Below are 23,165 nucleotides of genomic sequence, written 5' to 3' on the forward strand. Positions count from 1 at the left end.
ACGTGAAGACGACAGACTTAGAGACCCACTGATTTACATAGAGACCATTGACTTACATAGAGATCCTCCCCCTGGGTATGATATTAAATTGCATTTGGTGATGGTGTCACCTAAAAAAGGAAAACTGTTGAGGAAAGCCAAGGAATTCACCTCGACCATCCTTCCCTAATCACGACTAAATATCTTTAGCGTTGAGTGCCCTGTTATACGCGATGGTGGGTGGAGTGCGTTAAAATGAGGTGGGATGGAACGACCTTGACCCATGGACTTGCCCTCGAGCACAGAACTGACAAAAACAGGGCTAACACTATCCAGGTTGTTGACCCATGACATATTTCCGTACTTGGCACACCACATCCAGTACTGTGCACCTTCTCGCAGTGGTCTCCTCGTTAGTGACCTGCAAACTGAGAAATGCGTTCCTGGAACGAACGACCGATAAAACGATGAGCCTATTCCCACCGTGCCCTCCTGTGCTCTCAGCAGTGCCGTGCCGTGACCGCCCGCTCCGCCTGGCGTGAGGTGCCCTTCCTTCGGAGCGCATGGCCAGCGATGGGGGGCCCCCGCGCGCATCAGCTGCTGCTTCTCGCCACGCTGTGCTGCCTCGCCCAGGTAACGTCGCTACGTTTCGCCCGGGGGGTTGGTGGATCACGCAGAGATGGAGCGCGCGCACATGTACGATGCAATCCTGTAGTGTGACCCTGTTTAAAAAATGGGGGGGGGAGGTTAACCCCCCTGCCCCCCACTGCCTCTATCTACTTTGCAGTATAAATGGGTTCACTAGTTAGTTGCGTGCGGTGGGGTAGAGTGTGGGTACTCGCAAAACCTTTCCAAAGATGTCTGACCAGTGTGAAAGAATAGGCCAAAATACCCACCGCAGTCTAAAAGGCTCTCTACAGCGCCCCCTAGCAAGCAATTGCAGGGCTGCACCTTTACCCGAATACAAAAATTCAGAATGCTGCTGCGGTGTAATCCTCATCACACTGGATTCACGAGCTCAATTATTTCTCCCGGCACAGCAGTTTATTAACCACGTGCCTCTCTGTCCATCCAGCAGAATTAATGGGTACACCACATGGTAGACGATCGGCAGGACGCGCGTGATGGTAGGGCAAAGTGTGGGTACTCCCACACTTCTTCCAAGACGTCTGGCCAGCGTGGAAGAGTAGGCCAAATGCTCTCCAGCGGGGCTATCTGGAGCTCTCACTTGTGGAGGCCCTCCTGCCAGCAGTGGCTTGAGCAAGCAATTGCAGGGCTGCGCCTTTACAAATACTCTCCGGGGGAGGGTACACCACAGTCAACGTTAAGTAAACTTTAAGGAAATGTTAAAGGTAAGGCAGAGGATGAGTAACGATGCGACCTGTCTTTGCCTCTCGTGCCCTACACTACTATTTTGTTTCGCAACCTGATGCGAATCAATGAGTCCTTACGCGCACACATTTCACCGAGTTGGATATCTACACGTCAAATGTGACTCTTTCCTACTGATCGCCGATCATCGTCGCCCGAGCTAATTCCCTTCGAGATTTTAACGGAAGCTTATAGGCCCAATCACTTGGAATGTGCTCGATCTCATCATATCCACGGCGTCAATGCTTAGGAAGTCACCGGAGTGATGCACTTTTAAATATACAGTGAGGAAAAAAAGTATTTGATCCCCTGCTGATTTTGTACGTTTGCCCACTGACAAAGAAATGATTAGTCTATAATTTTAATGGTAGGTTTATTTGAACAGTGAGAGACAGAATAACAACAACAAAATCCAGAAAAACGCATGTCAAAAATGTTATAAATTGATTTGCATTTTAATGAGGGAAATAAGTTTTTGACCCCCTCTCAATCAGAAAGATTTCTGGCTCCCAGGTGTATTTTATACAGGTAACAAGCTGAGATTAGGAGCACACTCTTAAAGGGAGTGCTCCTAATCTCAGCTTGTTACCTGTATAAAAGGCACCTGTTCACAGAAGCAATCAATCAATCAGATCCCAAACTCTCCACCATGGCCAAGACCAAAGATCTCTCCAAGGATGTCAGGGACAAGATTGTAGACCTACACAAGGCTGGAATGGGCTACAAGACCATCGCCACGCAGCTTGGTGAGAAGGTGACAACAGTTGGTGTGATTATTCGCAAATGGAAGAAACACCAAAGAACTGTCAATCTCCCTCGGCCTGGGGCTCCATGCAAGATCTCACCTCGTGGAGTTGCAATGATCATGAGAACGGTGATGAATCAGCCCAAAACTACACGGGAGGATCTTGTCAATGATCCAAAGGCAGCTGGGACCATAGTCACCAAGAAAACAGTTGGTAACACACTACACCGTGAAGGACTGAAATCATGCAGCACCCGCAAGGTCCCCCTGCTCAAGAAAGCACATATACATGCCCGTCTGAAGTTTGCCAATGAACATCTGAATTATTCAGAGGACAACTGGGTGAAAGTGTTGTGGTCAGATGAGACCAAAATGAAGCTCTTCGGCATCAACTCAACTCGCCGTGTTTGGAGGAGGAATGCTGCCTATGACCCCAAGAACACCATCCCCACCGTCAAACATGGAGGTGGAAACATTATGCTTTGGGGTGTTTTTCTGCTAAGGGGACAGGACAACTTCACCGCATCAAAGGGACGATGGACGGGGCCATGTACCATCAAATCTTGGGTGAGAACCTCTTCCCTCAGCCAGGGCATTGAAAATGGGTCGTGGATGGGTATTCCAGCATGACAATGACCCAAAACACACGGCCAAGGCAACAAAGGAGTGGCTCCAGAAGAAGCACATTAAGGTCCTGGAGTGCCTAGCCAGTCTCCAGACCTTAATTCCATAGAAAATCTGTGGAAGGAGCTGAAGGTTCGAGTTGCCAAACGTCAGCCTCGAAACCTTAATGACTTGGAGAAGATCTGCAAAGAGGAGTGGGACAAAATTCCTCCTGAGATGTGTGCAAACCTGGTGGCCAACTACAAGAAACGTCTGACCTCTGTGATTGCCGACATGGGTTTTGCCACCAAGTACTAAGTCATGTTTTGCAGAGGGGTCAAATACTTATTTCCCTCATTAAAATGCAAATCAATTCATAACATTTTTGACATGCGTTTTTCTGGATTTTGTTGTTGTTATTCTGTCTCTCACTGTTCAAATAAACCTACCATTAAAATTATAGACTGATCATTTCTTTGTCAGTGGGCAAACGTACAGAATCAGCAGGGGATCAAATACTTTTTTCCCTCACTGTAGGTTGAAATCTAATGTCTTTATAACTGATTTTTGTGTTTAGTTAGTCCTTCCCCCGCACCTCCAGTTAGCACGTTTGGCTACGTACGGTGCGAAAGAATTTCAACGTACATACATGCAAGGTAGGATTTGGGGGCAGTCCCTCTCATATGAAGGGAATCGAGTGCAGTACTCTACTGCAATACAAGTGCAGTATTCCATCGTGACCTTCAGTTGATTAATAATATCGTCCCAGCTCTACTGTTAACCGACCTACGGGTGAACGGATGGCTGGCCCCTTTGTCGTGGAAATGCGAGTCGTGGAGAGCTAACGCAAGCTAAAATGTACAGCCGTATCAATTGCTCACGGCATCTCGATAAAGAGAGCTAAACGGAGTGGACTGCGGTTTTTGTAACATAGAATCATCGAGCCAAACGGTTTAAGTGTGAGCAGCGTCACGCATCATGATTAACCGGCAAGGGCTTTTATTTGATCAAAAAAAGCCCACGTAGCTCGCCTTGGTTGGCATGGCTATTTGTTCTGGAGTTAGGCCGTGCTCCGTGGGGGGGAGAGGGGCAGGGAGGGTGCCAATTAATGATAACCGTGTGTCAACACTGCATAATTGCAGTGTGCAAGTGTAGTGACATGGAATTGGTCACTACGTAGCATAGCGCGGGTTGAGAAGGGGATCTACAGTTGCAGCAGCCCTGTCTGTCAGCAGGTCACGTGATAAACCAGAGAGAGGGATGTAGGGCAAAGGTGATAGAGGGGGCACGTGAGGTTAGCCCGGGAACCCACTAGTAGGTTCTAGAAGGGGGGCATGGCCGGGGGCGGAGCGAGGCCACGCTGGGAGGATAAAAGGAGACCCCGAGTGAAGGCTCGGGGCTGTCGCTTGGCGTGGAATTCCGTCGGGCTGCTGGAGTCTTCGTCACCGTCAACGTCTTCACCATCTCAGCGTCGTCAGTCAGGCAGTCTGCCAGCTGTCCTGACTGAGAGTTGTAGTGATCCCTTGTGACTTGTGAAGGCTGTTAATAAATAGAGTGCCTCCTACTCTAAGTGTCTCTGAGTGCATCACTACACAGGTGTAGTGTACTAATTCACAGACACTAGTAGGAGGTACTCTCTCTATTTTATTCTGGTCTTCACAGCCATAGGGGATAACTACACACCGGGTCGGGATGACCAACATTCTTCCAGACCCACAGCTTGAAGAGGGCGAAAATCACAATGACGATTGCACGACGAGTTCCACTCCAGATGGCAGCAGCCTCGACTGTGAGTCGGTGCTCGCCTTTTATTCTCCCCAGCGTGGCCAGGCTCTCCCCTCGGCCCCGCACCTTTCTGTATCCCCCAGAAGGCTCTGTGCTTTGCCCACAGGTCCAACTGGTAGAACCGGCTGCTACCCCCAATCCCATTGTCTATCAATCTCCCAACGGCACTCGCTACAGTGACTCATTCACTGTCACAACACAGGTAAAGATGAAGCCACATATTGGCAGAGGAGTGAGAGTGGCTGCTTGCATATTGGTATGGTCACTTGAGTGCGCAAATTACTCCCGTCCACTCTACCTCGCTGGCCTCTCAATGCGTTGTAAAGAAGGGGCATTACCCAAATCATCGTCTATTGTATTATAGGTGACGGATGTGTTGAGTTTTAAAGTATCCGGCGAATGAATGATTGACTACGGGAGGAAGGAATGTCTTACAATACTTAGGTTTAGGAGAACTACATGGGAAAGCGTTGTCTTGAATGGATTACTACTACGACACAACTGACAAAGACCAGGACATGTAATGTCAAATACCCTTTTGTCAAAGATTAGTACTGGATACAGCCTCATTTGCAAATGTGATTTTTAACTTTGATCCTCATCTGTGCATCGATCGTTCAATGTTAATGTGCCACTTTATTGAGGGACTACTGTGTGCAGTGTTGGTGTGGCCTGGTGCTGTTTTTGTTGTTGTTTTTGATACCTTGCCCAAGCTCGCATTTAGTGTTGAAAAATATCTGACTTTAATACGTACTTATATTTAGTGACTTGCTTAACTTTTTCTCTATTTGACACTCCTATTGTATTTTTGTATTGTTCGTTGTTGTAACTCGCTGACCACCCCGTCCCCTAATGCTGTAGAGCTGCAGAGCTCCGACAGGCTAAATACAGATCCTGACTCCGATTCGGCAGAGTCGCCGCAAACGAAGACGACAATCCCGGAAAAAAAAAACACCAGGCCAAGTGGTAACCCGAGATGCGAAGCAAAATCCTGTAACGCGAAGCAGTCAGCAACTCAGAGTGCCAGCGATAGTCGCACTGGACAGACCTTACATGCTTATTAACGAAATCAATAAACGGAAAATGTCTCCTTCACACCCGTCTATTCATGTACAAAAATTAAAGTATTTCTCACACAAACCCATCAGCTGCCCTACGGCTGTCTGGGAGTGCAAACTTACCGTGTCTCATCAGCAGAGTCAGCTGACTTCAACAAACTTCTCATGGTTTTTATTTGTCTTGTTCAGTATGTGTCCCAACTGATATTTAACTTGAAAAATAACGTGAAACTGCATAGATGTTCAGTGGTTGTGCTGTGTGGCTCTCGATGTGTTTCCAGGTTGCTACCGCGTGCTGTTCCGAATGATGTCTGACGTTTCGCCCTATGTGCTGGGAGATGTTTATTCTGTACTCTGCAGCTAGCAGTGCATCACCCTGTGTCAAGGGAGGGTCTTGCTACATTACTAAGCATGAAGTATCTTCAATAGAGTGATGTATCCACACTAAGGACACACCTTTAATTCCTTGCAGAGTGTTGTGGTCATTATATTTAAGCCCTAGGGAAGGAATACGATAAATTCTGTGATTTTTTTTTATTTAAGATGAGGGGGCTTTTCCGTGTATTCATTAGTGACTGAGTTAGTATGACAAATTTGGTATGTCCGGCTTAATTACAGGTGGGTGAAACTCATATTCCAACCCGGGGTCTCAGTGGTGAGTGCACTGCGCTATGAACGCAATTGCTCACGTAAAAATTCCCCAGCCAATGGCTCATGTCAGTGGCGAGTGATATGTGAACCAGTCCTGGACCCTCACTGTCACCGAGCCCCTCTGACCAGCATGGTAAAATAAAGACAAACAACTGTTATGACGGAAACAACTTTGGGAGGCCTTCCATCGACCAGTGTACAGAGAGTTCCCCAGATACGAATGTCCGATTTACGAACAACTCCACTTATGAACGAACCGTCATAAGATGTCATTACTTTTAACCATCCGACTTGCGAGCGTTCCGTCGTACTTACGAACCAACCCGCAGAACTATTTTCTTCGGCGGAGCATTCCTCTGCGAGATGTAATGAGTCCCAGCATCCAGCGTGATGCACACTGGCAGTGCATCGTTAAGTGCTCTTTTGCGTACGTAACGTTGTGTGCTGTTTGTGCTATTATTGCATACTTTTTGAAATGTTCGTGACTCTCATCATGTCTGAGAATGTAAGACTGATGCAAGTGATGTTGGTGCATCGAAGAAATGCCGCACCATTACGATGGAGATGTGTTTATAATATAGTATATATTACAGTATTACATGCAAATGTACAGTATTTCTTCTTATTTATGAGTTTAACAAAGCTTCCATATTTTGTTGAGCCATAGCACATTTTATAACACTGACCTACGTACAATTAAATAGTGAATTTCGAGATACGATCAAATCAACCTTCGAACGGCTATCAGGAACGTATCCCGTTCATATGTCGAGGACTGTCTGTATTTCCAAATAGCTGTAAATCAATTTTATCGTTATTCTATGTGAACTTGAGAAAATAAATAATGGGGGCAGCTTCTAAAGTTGAGCAGTAAGACGAGAGGAGGAAGAGAAATGGTATACGAACACAGTATGAATGCAGGAAACTAGTCCCAGCTGATTTGCAAGTGTGGCGAGACCGGTTGGGAATGTTTGTTGATGATTTTAATCGCATGTGCACAAGGGAACATATTCAACACCTCCATGCAACCACCCCCTCTGCCCCCGGCACAATTTTATGATCCATTTTTACTTTTGGCCGAACTCCCACACAGTGGAGTGAGGGTGGAGGAGGATGAGAAAAGAGTTTAAGACCACGATCGCCATCTGTAAATCAGCAGTCATTGCGGGAGGATGAGGAGATCGTTCTTCGCCTACGACGGGCACAGTTCCATAACCCCGGCGGTTAGAGAATGGTAGAGAGCAGAGTGGAGCGATGTGATTAGGAAGCCCGTACGTGTGACCCGCCGTTCCTTTAGTTCAGGGGTCGGCAACCTACGGCTCCGGAGCCGCATGCGGCTCTTTACGGGCTGCTTCTTGACAATATGTACGTATGTACAGTATGTACTCAGATGCATTGCGGCTCTTGAAATACTGAATTTTGTACCGAATTGGAAAGAAATGGCTCTTCTTGTTATTTTGGTTGCCGACCCCTGCTTTAGTTGAACCGGGACACTTACGTTTAGCCTTTCGACTCCCCAAGTCTGGGTTGATCTCATTTACATGAAATCATCATCATCTATATTCTTTAGTTCATGAAAAACTTTTAATGGCTATACTTGCACCATTAAACCCCAATTTTCGTCATTTTTTTAACTATGCATTTTGGTATGCAGTGATGGGTTATAATTTGAACACGTAGGCCTTCGCAACCAACATGATTAATAATACAGATGACAATTATATGCAAATTTTACATTCATACTAATGGAAATAAGCAAAATTAAATACTCACAGACACAACTGTCGACAGTTGCAGAACATGCTTGCCAACAAGGACATTCAATTAATTTTGATAACGTTGATGTGTTGTGTAAAACGAATTATTACTGGCCAAGTCTAATTAGGGAATCTATTGAAATTGAGACAAATTAAAATAACTGTAACCATTCTGAGAGCTACAGGCTTAGTGCTGATTGGAAGCGTATTATTGAGTATGCTGTGTCGAGGCGTCATATACTGATTAACCCATCTGTTCAAAATTTACATAATCCATTGTTATATAATTACAACAAACCCCATAATAAAATAAAGTGAATACATTTTTAAATAAGCAAAAAGAACACTAATGTAGACTGTAGCCTGGCTCTTAATCGGAGTGAGTGTACTGGCAATCTATAATGTGGACTGTAGCCTGGTTATTAAGCTGGATGAGTGTACTGGCAGTTTATAATGTAGACTGTAGCCTGGTTTTTAACCTTGGTGAGTGTACTGGCAGTCTATAATGTAGACTGTAGACTGGTTTTGAGCTGGTGGGCGTATTGGCAGTCTATAATGTAGACTGTAGCAATGGTTATTAAACTGAGTGAGCGTACTGGCAGTCTATAATGTAGACTGTAGCCTGGTTCTTAACCTGAGCGAGTTCACTGGCAGTCTATAATGTAGACTTATTCTGGTTCTTTCAGTAATACAAATAAAATAAAAATAAGAATAAAAACCTAAAAATATAAAAACACGACGTTTCGATCGCAACACAAGCGGTCGTCATCAGGTACAGGGGGGTTAGCCTCTGAAGGCAAACTGTTTATAAAGATTTAAAAATGAGCGAGGCAGCCAATTCTAGATTTGAAGCTTTCGTGACAGCAAGGATTCATATTCTCAGGTTTTCTCGGTAAATTCACTAAGGAAAAAAAATATTTTACTTTTATTAATTTTAATTTTTTACCTACGTGACTTTACCGAAAAAACCGAAAAATATGAGGCAGCCAATGTTAATGTAGGAGAAAACCCCGACACCAGCAGCAGGTCGACACCCATCAAAGCGTTGCACCTCGCTCCACACACCCACACTGCTGACGGTGGGGAGGTTGACAAGAAAACACACCACCGTAATTACCAGCGAAACGTTGTAGTACTCAAATTGTGAACGTTGTGGATTTACTCTCCAACACACCGGTGGGCTGAAGTAGTAACTAATTGGCGCGTTTTGTTTACGTGACAAACCTTACTCATTGGCTGTGTCGGGTGGTGGTGGGTTAACGATACATTTATACGTTTTGATTCTTTCGGTAAAGTCACGTAGAAAAATAAAAATAATAATAGACATCTCCTTAGGTGGGACGACCGCTTGTGTGGCGATCGAAACGTCTATTATTATTATTTTTCTACGTGACTTTACCGAAAGAACAAAAGAGTATGCATTCCTGCAGTCACGAAAGCTTCAAATCAAGATGCATTTATATTTACGCGATCTAACCCAAAAACCCCTATATTATGTAATAATTTTTATTCTCATTTACGAGATGTCGTGGAGCAATGCGATTTGGATTTATTACGGCGTCTGGAAGCAGCGCCATTTTAAGACACTGGACAGATGGTGAGACCATGTGCTTCCCGACGAAAGGAGGCAGATTCGTTTATTAACTTTGAAATTTACGATGAGAAAGAGATGCAGAGAATTTTTTTGAGCATCAAACCATCCATTTATGACTCACAGAAAGTGCGCGTCAATTGCCTTTGACAAAATTCACTCAGTTTCATCGGATCTCAGAAGCTAAGCAGGTTTTGAGCCTGGACAGCGCTAAGACGGGCCACTGCCACGCACAACAGGTTGTTATCGGCTGCGTTGCTCTGTGGTAGGCAGCAGCGGGCAGTGCAGAATAATGCATTGGTGTGCTGTACTCTATTCCCCGCTTCAGAAATCCGCATTCACCAGCATAAAGTAGGGTGTGGGGAGGCCATCATCCAGCAGTGGATCGATAGAAGGGCCATGCACGTAAGCCAATTATATGCAAATTGTACATTTATGCCAATGGAATGAGCAAAATTGTACACAAAATTTAGAACCCCTCCCGGATAAACAATTAAACAATACAAACGAGGGAGAAAAAATAATTGATTCTTGACTCAAATCGGGACCCTGAATCGAGACAGCTCATCTTATCGACTTGGGGTGGAGGGTGGGGTGAGTGGGCTGAATTGTTACAATGTCATTAAAACATATGTCAAACTAATTTTAATATTTTAAAAAATCCTCCTGATGACGACCGCTTGCTTTGCGATCGAAACGTAGTGGTTTTGTTGTTAATTCTAGATTTGAAGCTTTCGTGACTGCAAGGAATCATCTTCTTAGGTTTTTTCGGTAAAGTCACGTAGAAAGTAAAATAAAATAAAAACAAAAATCACGACGTTTCGGAGGCAACACAAGTCTCCGTCATCAGGTGGGACCGTCACAGCCAGATTAGCTGTATCAAGTGAGGCAATGATTCAAGATGTAATCCCTTAAAAGCGAGTTGAGGGGGGAGGGAGAGGGAGGGGGAGCTCATCAGACTATGGTAGCCAATGAAAGGAACGTATCGGGAGGGAGGGGGGGCGAGGCCAAAAGGGTGGGCGATGGACGTGGAAGCGCTTGTGCGCAAGCGGCCAATTACTGCACACGCCAACACAATGGAGCGATTGTGCGCAAGCGGCCAGCCACTGCACCCGCCAACACAATGGGCAGAGAGGAGGAGGGGAGGTCTAATACACATGATAGACAAAAGAACGAAAATGATGATGGGTACAAACTTAGGGGGAGCTCATCAGACTATGGTAGCCAATGAAAGGAACGTATCGGGAGGGAGGGGGGGCGAGGCCAAAAGGGTGGGCGATGGACGTGGAAGCGCTTGTGCGCAAGCGGCCAATTACTGCACACGCCAACACAATGGAGAGAGAGGGGGAGGGGGGGTCTGATACACATGATAGACAAAAGAACGAAAATGCCCATGTTTATACCAATGCTGGCTGAACAATGAAGAGAGTACTGTTAAAATAACTGGGGATGTTAACACTCGGTAAAGTACAGTAAAATAGTGCCTGTCAGATAAGATGGTCCAAAAAATTTGTGATTAAGTCTTTTTTGCGTGGTTGATAACATCTTTCCAATGATTACTAAGTTTGTACCCATCATCACGGTTGAAATTATGTCTGTGTTTGTATATTTGTATGGCTTCGTGTACAAACCTTTGATGGTAGCCGGGAGGTTTGCAGAGAACCTTGGTCTCGGAAAAGACAATTTCATGAGAGCCCACCGAGTTGTAGCAATGATCGGCCACGGCAGAAGAATCAGTTCTGCCGTGTTTCAGATCTGACTTGTGCTCGCGGACACGATCAGAAACATGACGTTTCGTTTCTCCAATGTAGCAATCACCACAAATGCAACTCAATTTGTATACTCCAGGATACCAAAACCATCACGTTACCATACATAGCTGGCGTGACCAAAAAGATCTCCAAAATTCTAAACAAACATAAGATCCAAGTCCGATTCAGTACAGTGCATAAAATCCGTGATCTGATTCCATCTGTGAAGGATGTCGTTCCTGACTTACAGTATCCTGGAGTCTACAAATTGAGTTGCATTTGTGGTGATTGCTACATTGGAGAAACGAAACGTCATGTTTCTGATCGTGTCCGCGAGCACAAGTCAGATCTGAAACACGGCAGAACTGATTCTTCTGCCGTGGCCGATCATTGCTACAACTCGGTGGGCTCTCATGAAATTGTCTTTTCCGAGACCAAGGTTCTCTGCAAACCTCCCGGCTACCATCAAAGGTTTGTACACGAAGCCATACAAATATACAAACACAGACATAATTTCAACCGTGATGATGGGTACAAACTTAGTAATCATTGGAAAGATGTTATCAACCACGCAAAAAAGACTTAATCACAAATTTTTTGGACCATCTTATCTGACAGGCACTATTTTACTGTACTTTACCGAGTGTTAACATCCCCAGTTATTTTAACAGTACTCTCTTCATTGTTCAGCCAGCATTGGTATAAACATGGGCATTTTCGTTCTTTTGTCTATCATGTGTATCAGACCCCCCCTCCCCCTCTCTCTCCATTGTGTTGGCGTGTGCAGTAATTGGCCGCTTGCGCACAAGCGCTTCCACGTCCATCGCCCACCCTTTTGGCCTCGCCCCCCCTCCCTCCCGATACGTTCCTTTCATTGGCTACCATAGTCTGATGAGCTCCCCCCTCCCTCTCCCTCCCCCCTCAACTCGCTTTTAAGGGATTACATCTTGAATCATTGCCTCACTTGATACAGCTAATCTGGCTGTGACGGTCCCACCTGATGACGGAGACTTGTGTTGCCTCCGAAACGTCGTGATTTTTGTTTTTATTTTATTTTACTTTCTACGTGACTTTACCGAAAAAACCTAAGAAGGTTTTGTTGTTATTTTTTGTTACTTTCTTTGAACCTATCTACGTGACTTTATTGAAAGACCCAAACAATACTCATTTTAATTGTTAATGATGAAATCGGTCAATAAAACATGTGTCATACAGAGGACATTTGTTGGATAGGCAACAGCGGAGTGGCAGTGTGGGGCTTAGTCATACAAAGGCAGTTTCATAGGCCCTACGGCATGGGAAGTTACATAGAGGAAAATATATTGTGGGGCACAAAAATGAATTTCAAACGAGGTTCATATCAGTTTAGGGGTGGGGCTCACGAAACTCCATCTAGGATGCTAGGTGAGATTGAGGTTTAGTGAACAGCTGACAAGTGCAATATACAGGGAAATTGTTGTGACATTATTGACTGAGAAAAACGCCCTGGAACAGCTGGACAAAACAATGAGCGACGTCTGGCGTTTTCGTCTCCGTATTGCCAGCTCAGTCGCACGGACGCACTCGCTCCCTTCACGGATGGTCACATTGGGGAACTGTGAGCATGATTGTAAACTGGCTCACTGCGGTTTCGTATCTGGAAGCTTTGACCTTATTCTCTAGAATGTCAGACGCTCCGGAAAGTAAGACACATGCCAAACGTATGCGCGGTGTCAATAAAGTGAAACGAGTCTGGTCACTTGCAAACACAGACAGACAACCTACCGGATTATTTAGGTGGCAGGGTGGCGCAATGGTAACACGTGTGCCTCGCAGTTGGTAAGGAGCTGGGTTCAATTCCTAACTTCCGGCACACTGCTGTTTTACATGGGTTTCCTCCAGGTTCTTCAGAATCCTCCCATATCTAAAACACACACACACACACAGTGTAACCGGTGTTGACCAAGTGTCCCAATGCCGAAGGATTACCTGCAACATACCCAATTGGGATTTTACGCACAGCGGCATCGCCCCCCTGACGACTGAGAAACTTCCGCAGACTGTGTCTGTGAAACACGTCACCTTCGCGATGGTAGCCGTCTACTCTAAACACGGTGGGAATACCCAACTTTTTTAAATTTCAAATACAGGGCTAGCGGGATGGGGGGGGGGGGAATGCGTCATATGAAAAATACGCGTGCCAGGCTGCTCTTAGAGAATTACGAGACGATCCCGTTTCTTTGCAAAGATATATTGACTGAGACGACGTTTGTTAATACTGTGTATATAGCTTTTCGCATTTTTACTTAACATTACAACCAGCAGACGCGCGGATAGATTTAAACGCCAAACGATTACACAACGCTGTTTGGATTTACGTAACGTCTTAACTCGTGAGAGTCTCAAGATGCCGTACAGAATAAACAGACGAGGCAACTTTTTTTTTATCTCACTGGAATTTTGTTTAAAATAATAATTACACTTTCATTTGCCCAGGATGGCCTCGCTGCGTCTGAATCGTCGTGGCGCGCATTTGTTTATCGCGCGAGGGGAAAACATTGCCTGCAGAACAAATTGACGTCCGCAAGTGAAGAACGCACGAGGCTCGTCATCAACCCTGCTCGTTGTGGTCGACCGTGGCTATCACCGCTTCATTGCCCCCCCCCCCCTGTTGGGCAGGGGCATCTCACGGCTGCGTTGGGTTTTCGTCGTAGCGCTGCGTCACTCTCCGACGTTTTTTACTGGTAGGAACCTCCTGGTTACACCAGCCCACAAGGGATTATTGTGTTCGTCCGTCCGTCGTGCAGGGAGGGGCTGGGTGGCGAGGGAGGGGCTGGGTGGGGAGGGGCTGGTCCCCCCGTGGTGCCCTTATAAAACTCAACGTTTAACCTACTCACGCCGGCTTGTGCCCGCCCTCACAGTCGGCCATATTTGCGGAATACACCACGCCGCCGTTGACCCTGGCCATTGACCGAGCAACCCAACGTTCCTTCCAGCTCCCTCCGCAGGAAGAATGAGTTCGCGTCACTCGCAGGGAGCTTTGCTTCACCGGCTCAAGGAGCTGCCAGCACGTGGGAGCGAAGCGTCAGCCTTCATGTCGAACGAACCAACACACCCGGAGAGCAACCCTCGCCACAATTGCCAAGCCTGGAGATTTAAGCGGAGGGCTGGCGAACTCTAAACACATCTTGCCGCACCAATTTTCCATACCAATAATAATACTTCATGTAATTTTCGTCAGCAACAAAAACATTCAAGCTGATTTATGCTTTGAAAATCGATACGCGTGAGCTTAAGAAAACCCAGCATTATGGCACGTAAATCAGCCCAACAGGAAAGCAGACGCACCGCGTCTCAATCCCTTCATGATCCACAAAACAACCTCCCAGGCGCTGCATTAGAGGCTAGCTGGCACCACAGACCTCGTCTGGAAATGAGAAACCTTAAAAATAAGCACAGACGTCAGTCACACCTTGTCACCCTTACAGTCTACACTGCTGTCAACCACCTCCCTCCCCCATGACCAGAGCGTGTCCCCCCACACATTCAAACTTCATTTGTAGCCCGGAACTTTCGGGGGCCCTCCTCATGTCATTGGCCCTCGGTGTAATTGCGCCTCCATAACACCTGGCTACGTGCGGTCTAAAATAAGTTAAACACACAGACAAAGATCCCCTCCCCTTATAGCCTTAACAGACTGTTGGGGCAAGTGCTGTTCGCGAACACTTATGAAGACCGGCACGGTACACGACGGGGTGGGTGGCCAGCACCACGTACCCAGTGGCGATGTTTACACACCGCGCCAGGTGCTGCATTTGAGGCTCAGTTGACCTAGGGCATGAGGCCCAGTACCGATTTACATAATTGTCTCTGATATCGGCCGTGAGCCGGACTCGAACTCGGGTAGCCGGGTTCGTAGCGCAGTGTGCCAACCGCTACATTACCACTCCCCGCACGTACACACGTACACACGCTGCACCACCGTGCGTGAGTTCGATTGAGTGTGCCTGCACCATCACCGCATGCTGAGTTCTGTGCACGCTTTAGGGCGAGGGATGCGTGTGATCCACAGAACTCGGTGGCTGGACGTTCGCACAGTGGAGGATGCGGGCTCACAGTTCAGGATCGAACAACTTGATTGCTTTTCGGAAGTGTCCGCCGTGACGCTGCGTCGCGGTCTCGTGTGTTTTCACGTTGCGCCGCACAATCGGCAAAAAACACCTAGGCAGTAAATACAGCATTACATGAATTTGAATACGGTATGTGCCACAGTGTGTGTCACAATGGGGAGCGGTAGTGTAGCGGTTAGCGCGCTGCGCTATGAACCCGGTGACCCGAGTTCGATTCCCGCTCACGGCCAACACCAGTGACGATTATCTGAACCGGTCCTGGGCCTCCCCTAGGTCGACTCAGCCTCAAATAAGTACCTGTTGCGGTGTGTAAACATTGCCACTAGGAAGACAAAAAGGTCGGGCGTGGTGCTGGTCACCCACCCTTTCGTGTGTCGTGTAGGCCTTCATAGGTACTCGCTAACGGCACTTGCCCCTACAGTCTGTTAAGGCTATATGGAGGATCTTTATCTTTGTTACAATACACCCACTCCCTCACAACTCCATTCCATCCGAGCGAGCTAACAATACAAAAGCTGTCTGCTTTTGTATTGTTTGCGGGATTTTATTGTATCTTGTGTGCGCATGTTTGTCCATTTGATTGGCCGAAATGTGCCTTTAGCAAGGCATTCATACGTTCAGTCGCTGATGCATGTGTTCAGAAATGTGTTACTTTCCTTCGGAAGCTCCCATCGTGGTGAGGAACGTCAGACCATCCCGCCGAACAACCCAACGACATATCGTAAATCTCAGTTCCTTTCACCGGCCCTCCATGCCACCGCTGCTCCGTCTAACGGCGATTGCGCTTCCGTTGTCTCTCGGCACAGCTGGCGAGCCCCAAGATACTCGAGGACACGTACGAGCGCTGGAATGGCTACCGCAAAGACTGTTACCAGCAGCAGGAGCTGCAGCCCCTGCCCATGGGTACGCACACCCGGCACGTCGAGGCACATGTGTGATGGATGCGTGGCGGAATGCGCGTGCACGTACGTTGAACTTCTTTCGCACCGTACAAAGCCAACCGTTGCTCATGGGAGGTGCGGGGACGTGGCCGGGCATGTTGATCAGCGGGGAGGCAGCTATCAAGTGTGCAGGCAGAGGGACCCAGGTGATTGGATGGGGAGAGGTCCCATTTCATTCCTTGTACCAGGGCCCTTGCCAATTCACACTGCACTACGGGTGTGGATCAAAGCTAGTGCTCTTGCTTAGATAGTCGTGTGTCTGGAGTTATTATTAGACTCCCCTAGGTAGGCTAAGCCTAATGTTTGGATTGGTCAGCATCAAGCAGACGAATGTTAGTAAGGTTTTTTTTTCGGGCTCTGGGGAATCCGACTGCATATTTGTGCCTGGCTCATTGGGCAACCGCATCGCTGATCTTGAAAGCTGAGCAGGCTTTGAGCCTGGTTAATACTTGGATGGGAGGCTGCCTAGAAATATCAGGTGTTGCAGGCTTGGGCTACTGCATTGGAATCACATCTATCTGCACTTAGCTTTGAACGCTCCTTATGAGTGGGGTATCTTTGGGTTCTGCAATTCCCTCCCACATGCCAAGCACGCGTGAATTGAATAGGTACAAAATGCCAATGCAGGACCCTCCCTAGAGAGATTTGAGACTGTGCAAGCACACGGATATTCCTTAGCAATAAATGCCTCTGATTTACCTTTGTTCTCCGATTCATAACCTCCTTTTCTGTGTATTCAATGTGACTCCAAATAATTCATTTGTCCACGGATCTTTGTACGACTCTTGACCTCTATTCTGTTGTTTTGTCAGTGTCTGGTCGAGATGTCTCATTGCTGGCGATATGCTACGATTAAAAGCGTTCCACTGGGGTTTCAAACGTACTGCGCGAATGCGTAAGACAGCGCACATCTGTTCGTGCAAATTAGACTCTCACCTAGACTCATATTCTTGGTTCTTTCAGTAAAGTCACGTAGAAATCCACAGCAAGAAAATTTTCTTGCTGTGGATTTCACACCTGATGATGATTGCTTGTGTTGCAGTCGAAACGTCGTAAGAATTTTTATTGTTTTATATTTATATTATTTTATTATTTCCCTTCTACGTGACTTTACCGAAAGAACCACGAATATGAATCCCTGTAGTCACGAAAGTTTAAAATCAAAATCTCCCTGGACTCTTGGGTTCCTGCGTAGTTAAATAAAACAAAGGGGACTCACCTAAACAGCGGCGCTGCAACCTTTACCTTACTCATCTGGCTGTCGCCTGATGAAGCTAGTTGTAATTACTGGCTTCAGCTAGTTGTAATTACTGGCAAAACGTCATACTCAGTTTGTAAATGTTGTGGCTTGGCTCTCCAACACACCGATGTGCTGTACTAGTGACGAATTGGTCACGTTCTGTTAACGTGACAACCCTTACTTGTTCGCTGTGTCGGGTGGTGGCCGGTTTTAACGACACATTTATATATTCACGCGATCTAACTCCCCCCCCCACACAAAAAAACCTCTATTATGGATGATATTGGTCGCGAAAGCCCATCGTGTTAAACTTTACTTTACTAATCAGCAGAGGGTCGGCGCGGCTCTGCGACGGGTCACCCTCGCGATGACGTTGCCGAGCTGCATACACAAAACCATCGCGGCCAAAACAAAGTGAGAGGTAATTTCATTAGCAGCGGCCCACCGGGCAGGCACGGTCATATTTTGTTTTGAATGCACACTGGGTGGGGGGGGGGGGCGAGGCAGAGGGGGGGGGGCAGACCAAAAAAAACAAACAAACCCCCACACAATGCGTGCGCGCAAGTGTTACCACTGTCAAGTCTCGCCTTCACATTCGGCCTAGCCTAAATTCTCGCCTCAAAAGGTGCGTAATGGTTGTTTGTTTATTTATTTATTTCACCACGACGGTGACTTCGTTCCAAAACGGAGCTGCGATGCCGCGGTCCGATGGAGCAGAACGTGGTGCGGGGCTCAGCGTTGGCGTTGCGTTTGGCATTGGCGGCGCTGTTGCCGTTCGCGTTGCCGTTGGCTTTGGCGTTGGCGTCGTCGTTGTCATTGCCATTGGCAATACCGTTAGCCTTGCCATTGGCTTTGGTGTTGCCGTTGGTGTTGCGTTGGCGTTGCCGTTGGCGTCGACGTCGCCGTTGTCATTGCCAACACCATTGGCGTTGGCATCAGCGTTGCCGTTGGCTTTGGCGTTGCCGTTGGTGTTGCCGTTGGCATAGCCGTTAGCGTTGCCGTTGGCTTTGGTGTTGCCGTTAGCGTTGCCGTTGGCGTCGCCGTCGGCATTGCCATTGGCGTTGCCGCCGTGATAAGCGACGCATGAGCAGGGACGGCTCCTGTTCTTCCCCTGAAGCGTCTGCGTTTTTTTGTTTTTGGTTCATTTATAGATTGAAATGTAAATTTTGTCTCGCAAACATTGCCAATCCATTGATGTCCTCTCTTTTGAAAGCCAATTGTAAAAGGAGATTGAGAGTGTTGTGTTTGTTATTGGTATGTCGTCGTTCTTCTAGATCTTTCCAGCTTCATCAGTGTCAGCAACGTTACGTACAATTGTGAACGAGTTAGGAAAACGTCATGAAGATTCTTGAAGTAATCTCAATCATGCCTCGTCTTTTTAAAAATGCCAGTTTGACAAAGAGCATCAGCATGCATAGATACAAGAGCATTTTGGTTCGCTGTTTTATAGTAGGTGGTTGATCAGAGCAGGTCGCGTGTGGTGGGGTAAACAGTGGGTACTCACACCTCGTCCAACGTGTCTGGCCAGTGTGGAAGAGTAGGCCAAATACCCTCTGTAAGAATACTCTCGTGTGCTCCCTTTCGTGGAGGCTGTTCCACCAGCATGGGTACGAGCAGGCAATCGCAGGGCTGCACCTTTATCTTTTGTTCTTTACGTATAAAATAAAACTTCACTTTAGTCCATTCGTTCAGCTGTGCACAGCTCACTTGCAAGAGCCTGCTCTGTCCATATGTAGAGATGAGCCATCTCCTTCACAAATGGAAGGCGAAAGGGTTGTTGTGAATGTGGCGAAGTGTGATCTGTTCAGCATGGAACCGAGCAATGCCCATGGCACGCTTACACAGGCGGTGTGCACGCTGCAACATCAATCAACTTCTGATGCCATCGGATGGATTACCCGCCTCAACGCACAGCTAATAACGTTATGCCAGTTGCTCTGTTTATTGATATATGAAAGAAGAGGGCGCTACGTGGTGTAGATTAATAAATGTTTTTATTGGTCAAGTGTTAGTCGCAGCGTGGCTCTGTGTTGTTACTGTGTAGATGAGTATTGTGAGTAACTATGAGGCAGAGGTCGCAAACGGGTTTTGATTCCTTACCCGTACCCGGCCGCACCAGGGTCGCAAACGGGTACCCGTACCCGTACCCGGCCGTACCTGTACCCTACCCGTACCCGGCCGGGTATCGGGTAGGGTACGGGTATCGGGTACCTGATTGCGACCTCTGGGATGAAGCCATGTTGCAGGCGCGGGTGGGTTGATTCTAGGAACTTGAATTGTGAGAAGAGACAAGACGTTGGGAAATGACTGACAAACAGTTACTCACCAGTGACTCACGGCCTACCCGTACCCGGCCGCACCAGGGGGGCAAACGGGTACCCGTACCCGGCCGGGTACGGGTAGCCGGGTATCGGGTAGGGTACGGGTCTCGGGTACCCGGTTGCGACCTCTGCCATGAGGGGACGAACAGAAGGAGATAAAGTGGGTTGACAGTCAAGGATGACGTAATGTCGCAGGTGGTGTAATGGATACCTTGGAAGCTCACAGGCGGGTCCAAGCTGGGGGGAGGAGCCACCCGAGGGGTACTTAAGGGGGGCCCCGTGACGGGGCGTGGTCGTTGTGGGGAGCCAGTGTAAGGATCGGCTGGAGAAGAGTCAAGGGGATAGTCGAGGGTAAAGGTCCTGTCGTGTGGAGTAAAGGATCGGCTGGAAGAGGGTCTTTCTCTCCTCGTCGCGGGGCGGTATTGGCTGAACCTCCGCTCCGGGCAGACGACTGAGAGAGCCCAACGGGATACATACTCTTTGGTTCTTTCGGTAAAGTCACGTAGGTATAAAATACAATAAAATAGTCTAACTTTTGGAGCTTTCGTGACTGCAGGAATTATTCTTTGGTTCTTTCGGTAAAGATAAAATAATAAATTAAATAATAGCATACTACGACGTTTCGATTGCAACACAAATGTAATGTAATGCAAAATTCCAAATTTTCACACTTAAATTCTAACTTAGCAATCTTTGAAATACGTAATCAACCGGGCTATGCGTTAATTGTGTGTTGACCGACTCTCTGTGTTGCATTACATTACATTTCGATATTTTACTAGGTTATTTAATTTTAGTGTGTCTTTCTCCTAATTTTCAAGCTTGCGTACCGTACCACGTCGTCGTCCACTCATTGACATGCTATTTTTTTCTCTGCCCCCTCCCTCTCTCCGCCCCCGCCCCCTCTCTATATTTAAGGCCTCGTCACAAAAACGACCTCTCTCTTTGTGCCGATACGTGTTCTCTCTCTGTGTGTCTTTGTGATGTCTGTCTGCTTGTATGTCTGTCTATAGTTTTCTGGTTAGATTTTTGTTGCTATTTCTTTTATACCTGATGACGATTGCTTGTGTTGCAATCGAAACGTCGTAGTATACAATTATTTAATTTATTATTTTATCTTTATATGTGACTTTACCGAAAGAACCAAAGAACAATAAAATAGCACAACACAAGCGTCCGTCATCAGGTGGGAAAGCATGGTCTGCTGCTGATGCGGACTGTTTTAAAAGGGATAGCCGAGGGCAGGACCAAATACTGATCAGTGTCCAGGGTAAGGACCCAGATAGAGAGCACCTACGCTGGTGTGAGCATAGAGTGTGAAGTGTAACAGTGGTTTAATAAAATGGCAACAGCCCTTATAGTGTTTCTCGTCTCCGCGTGGTTCCACTGCACAACACTTGTAATAACAAATTACGCTTCTGGCGCTTTTGGCCATGGTTCAGTAGGCGGCGGTTGTGTTTGACTGCTGGAATTCGGTAATAATTTGAGCAATGGCTGTGCACTCGATCGGGCGTGTGTGTGTGTGTCAGAGACTGATGTAGGAACCTCCCTCGGGAGGGGTCGGTCCAGATATTTCAGGCTTTTTAAACAGGGTTCTGCAGTAAAAATCAACGAAATACCAATTTTCGGGGTCACAAAGGGGAACTGTGGTACAGTGGTTCACGCACGATGAAAAGAAAGAGGTCTGGCGAGAGATGTCTGAATTATGTTCCGTGCCTGCCCCAGGTTGACTCGGCCTTAAATGAGTATCTTGTGTTACGTGTGAACCTCGGCACTGGGAAGAAAATGGTGACCGGACATTGTGCCATCTGCTTCCATAGGTGTTCACGACCAGCGGTTGCCCCAAAAGTCCACGTGGGCTTCATGGGGTATCTTGCGTGTGTCTGTCCACGTAGCATACACAGCATCAATGCGTGGTTCATTTCAAATTGAGAAAAAAAGTTGTGTGCTGTGCATGATCAAAGCTGTATGGACGAGCATTGATGATTCGAGTCCAGGAGTCTATTTTAGGGGATTTAGTTCGTACGGTCATGATTTGTGCCATCTTCACATATGCACAACACGTGCTCAATTCGTTAAGGGGCTTCCAAATGGCTCTGTTGCCCATCTATCTGTGTGTGTCTGTCTGTGTGTGCCTGTGTGTATGTGTGCTTGTCACCATGTCTTGTGTTGGTCTCGCCGTGTCTTTCTCACTCTCTGTATCTCTATGTCTGCCAGTGTTGGTCTCTCCGTGTCTCTCTCACTCTCTGTTTGTCTATGTCTTCCAGTGTTGGTCTCTCTGGCTATCTTTTGTGTGTTTGTTTCTCTTCATGTCTCTCTCTATGTCGGTCTCTTTCTATGCCTCTCTCTGCTTCTGTCTTTCTGTCTCTCTATGCAATTCTCTCCATGTGTTTATCTGTGTGTCTATCTCTGTGTTCCTCTGTTGGTATCTGTATCCATGTCTCTCTCTCTCTGTCTTTAGGACCTTTTCCCCCCTGTCTGCACAGGGGCCAACTTAGTTCTTAAATGCTGTGATGCGCATGCTAACACACGCACACACACACTAACACAAAAGACAAAGATCCCCCCTATAGCCTTAAAATACAATTGGTGCAAGTGCTGTTGGCGAACACCTATTAAGGCCTGAAAGGGTGGATGGCCAAGTACCGTGCCTGACCGTCTAGGGGAGGCCCAGGACCGGTTAAGATAAAAGTCACTGGTGTTGGCCGTGAGCGGCAATCGAACTCGGGTCGCTGGGTTCGTAGCGTAGCGCGCTAACCGCTACACTACCGCTCCCCACTATTCACACACACATGCATGCACATACACACACATTCATGCGGACACACACACACACATTCATGCGGACACACACACACCCACACACAATCGCACGGGCATCCACCGGTGTCCACGGGGACACGTCAATGCACAGACTCGTACGCTCACATGCAGATCCACACATTCGCACTCGCGCATGCACAGCGTCGAAGACTTCAGTTCGGTGCTGATATTATGGAACTAACGGCTGCAAGTTAGACAACGCTGTTAGAGATTGCAGTATATAACGTAAGTGTGTGTGTATATATAAGTGAAATAGGTTCACCATAAAAAAAGTATCTTGCTGGAAAAAAATAAACCCAGTGTCTTGTGCGGTTTTGGTGGAGTTTAGGAGTGAACGGCCTCTCTCTGCGTGCCTCCGTTCCCCCTCTGATCGCTGATTTACGATCGAGAGTTTATCTCGGGGAATGCGAAGCATTCACATCGCTCAGCCCCCGAAGACC

General features: G+C 47.1%; 1 protein-coding gene across 1 annotated transcript in view; it reads left to right on the forward strand.

Annotated features, from left to right (window-relative positions):
* The first annotated feature begins 552 nt into the window (after positions 1 to 552).
* LOC144944074 (glucagon receptor-like) overlaps positions 553 to 23,165 on the forward strand; it is a 51,261-nt gene continuing 28,648 nt past the window's right edge. Inside the window, exons 1-2 of the mRNA XM_078872478.1 lie at positions 553 to 612; positions 16,207 to 16,303. Of these exons, the coding sequence (XP_078728604.1) occupies positions 553 to 612; positions 16,207 to 16,303 (157 nt within the window). The remainder of the gene's footprint in view (positions 613 to 16,206; positions 16,304 to 23,165) is intronic.

Source organism: Lampetra fluviatilis, chromosome 1 (genome assembly GCF_964198595.1).
Source record: "Lampetra fluviatilis chromosome 1, kcLamFluv1.1, whole genome shotgun sequence".
In the NCBI taxonomy this organism is placed as follows: Eukaryota; Metazoa; Chordata; class Hyperoartia; order Petromyzontiformes; family Petromyzontidae; genus Lampetra; species Lampetra fluviatilis.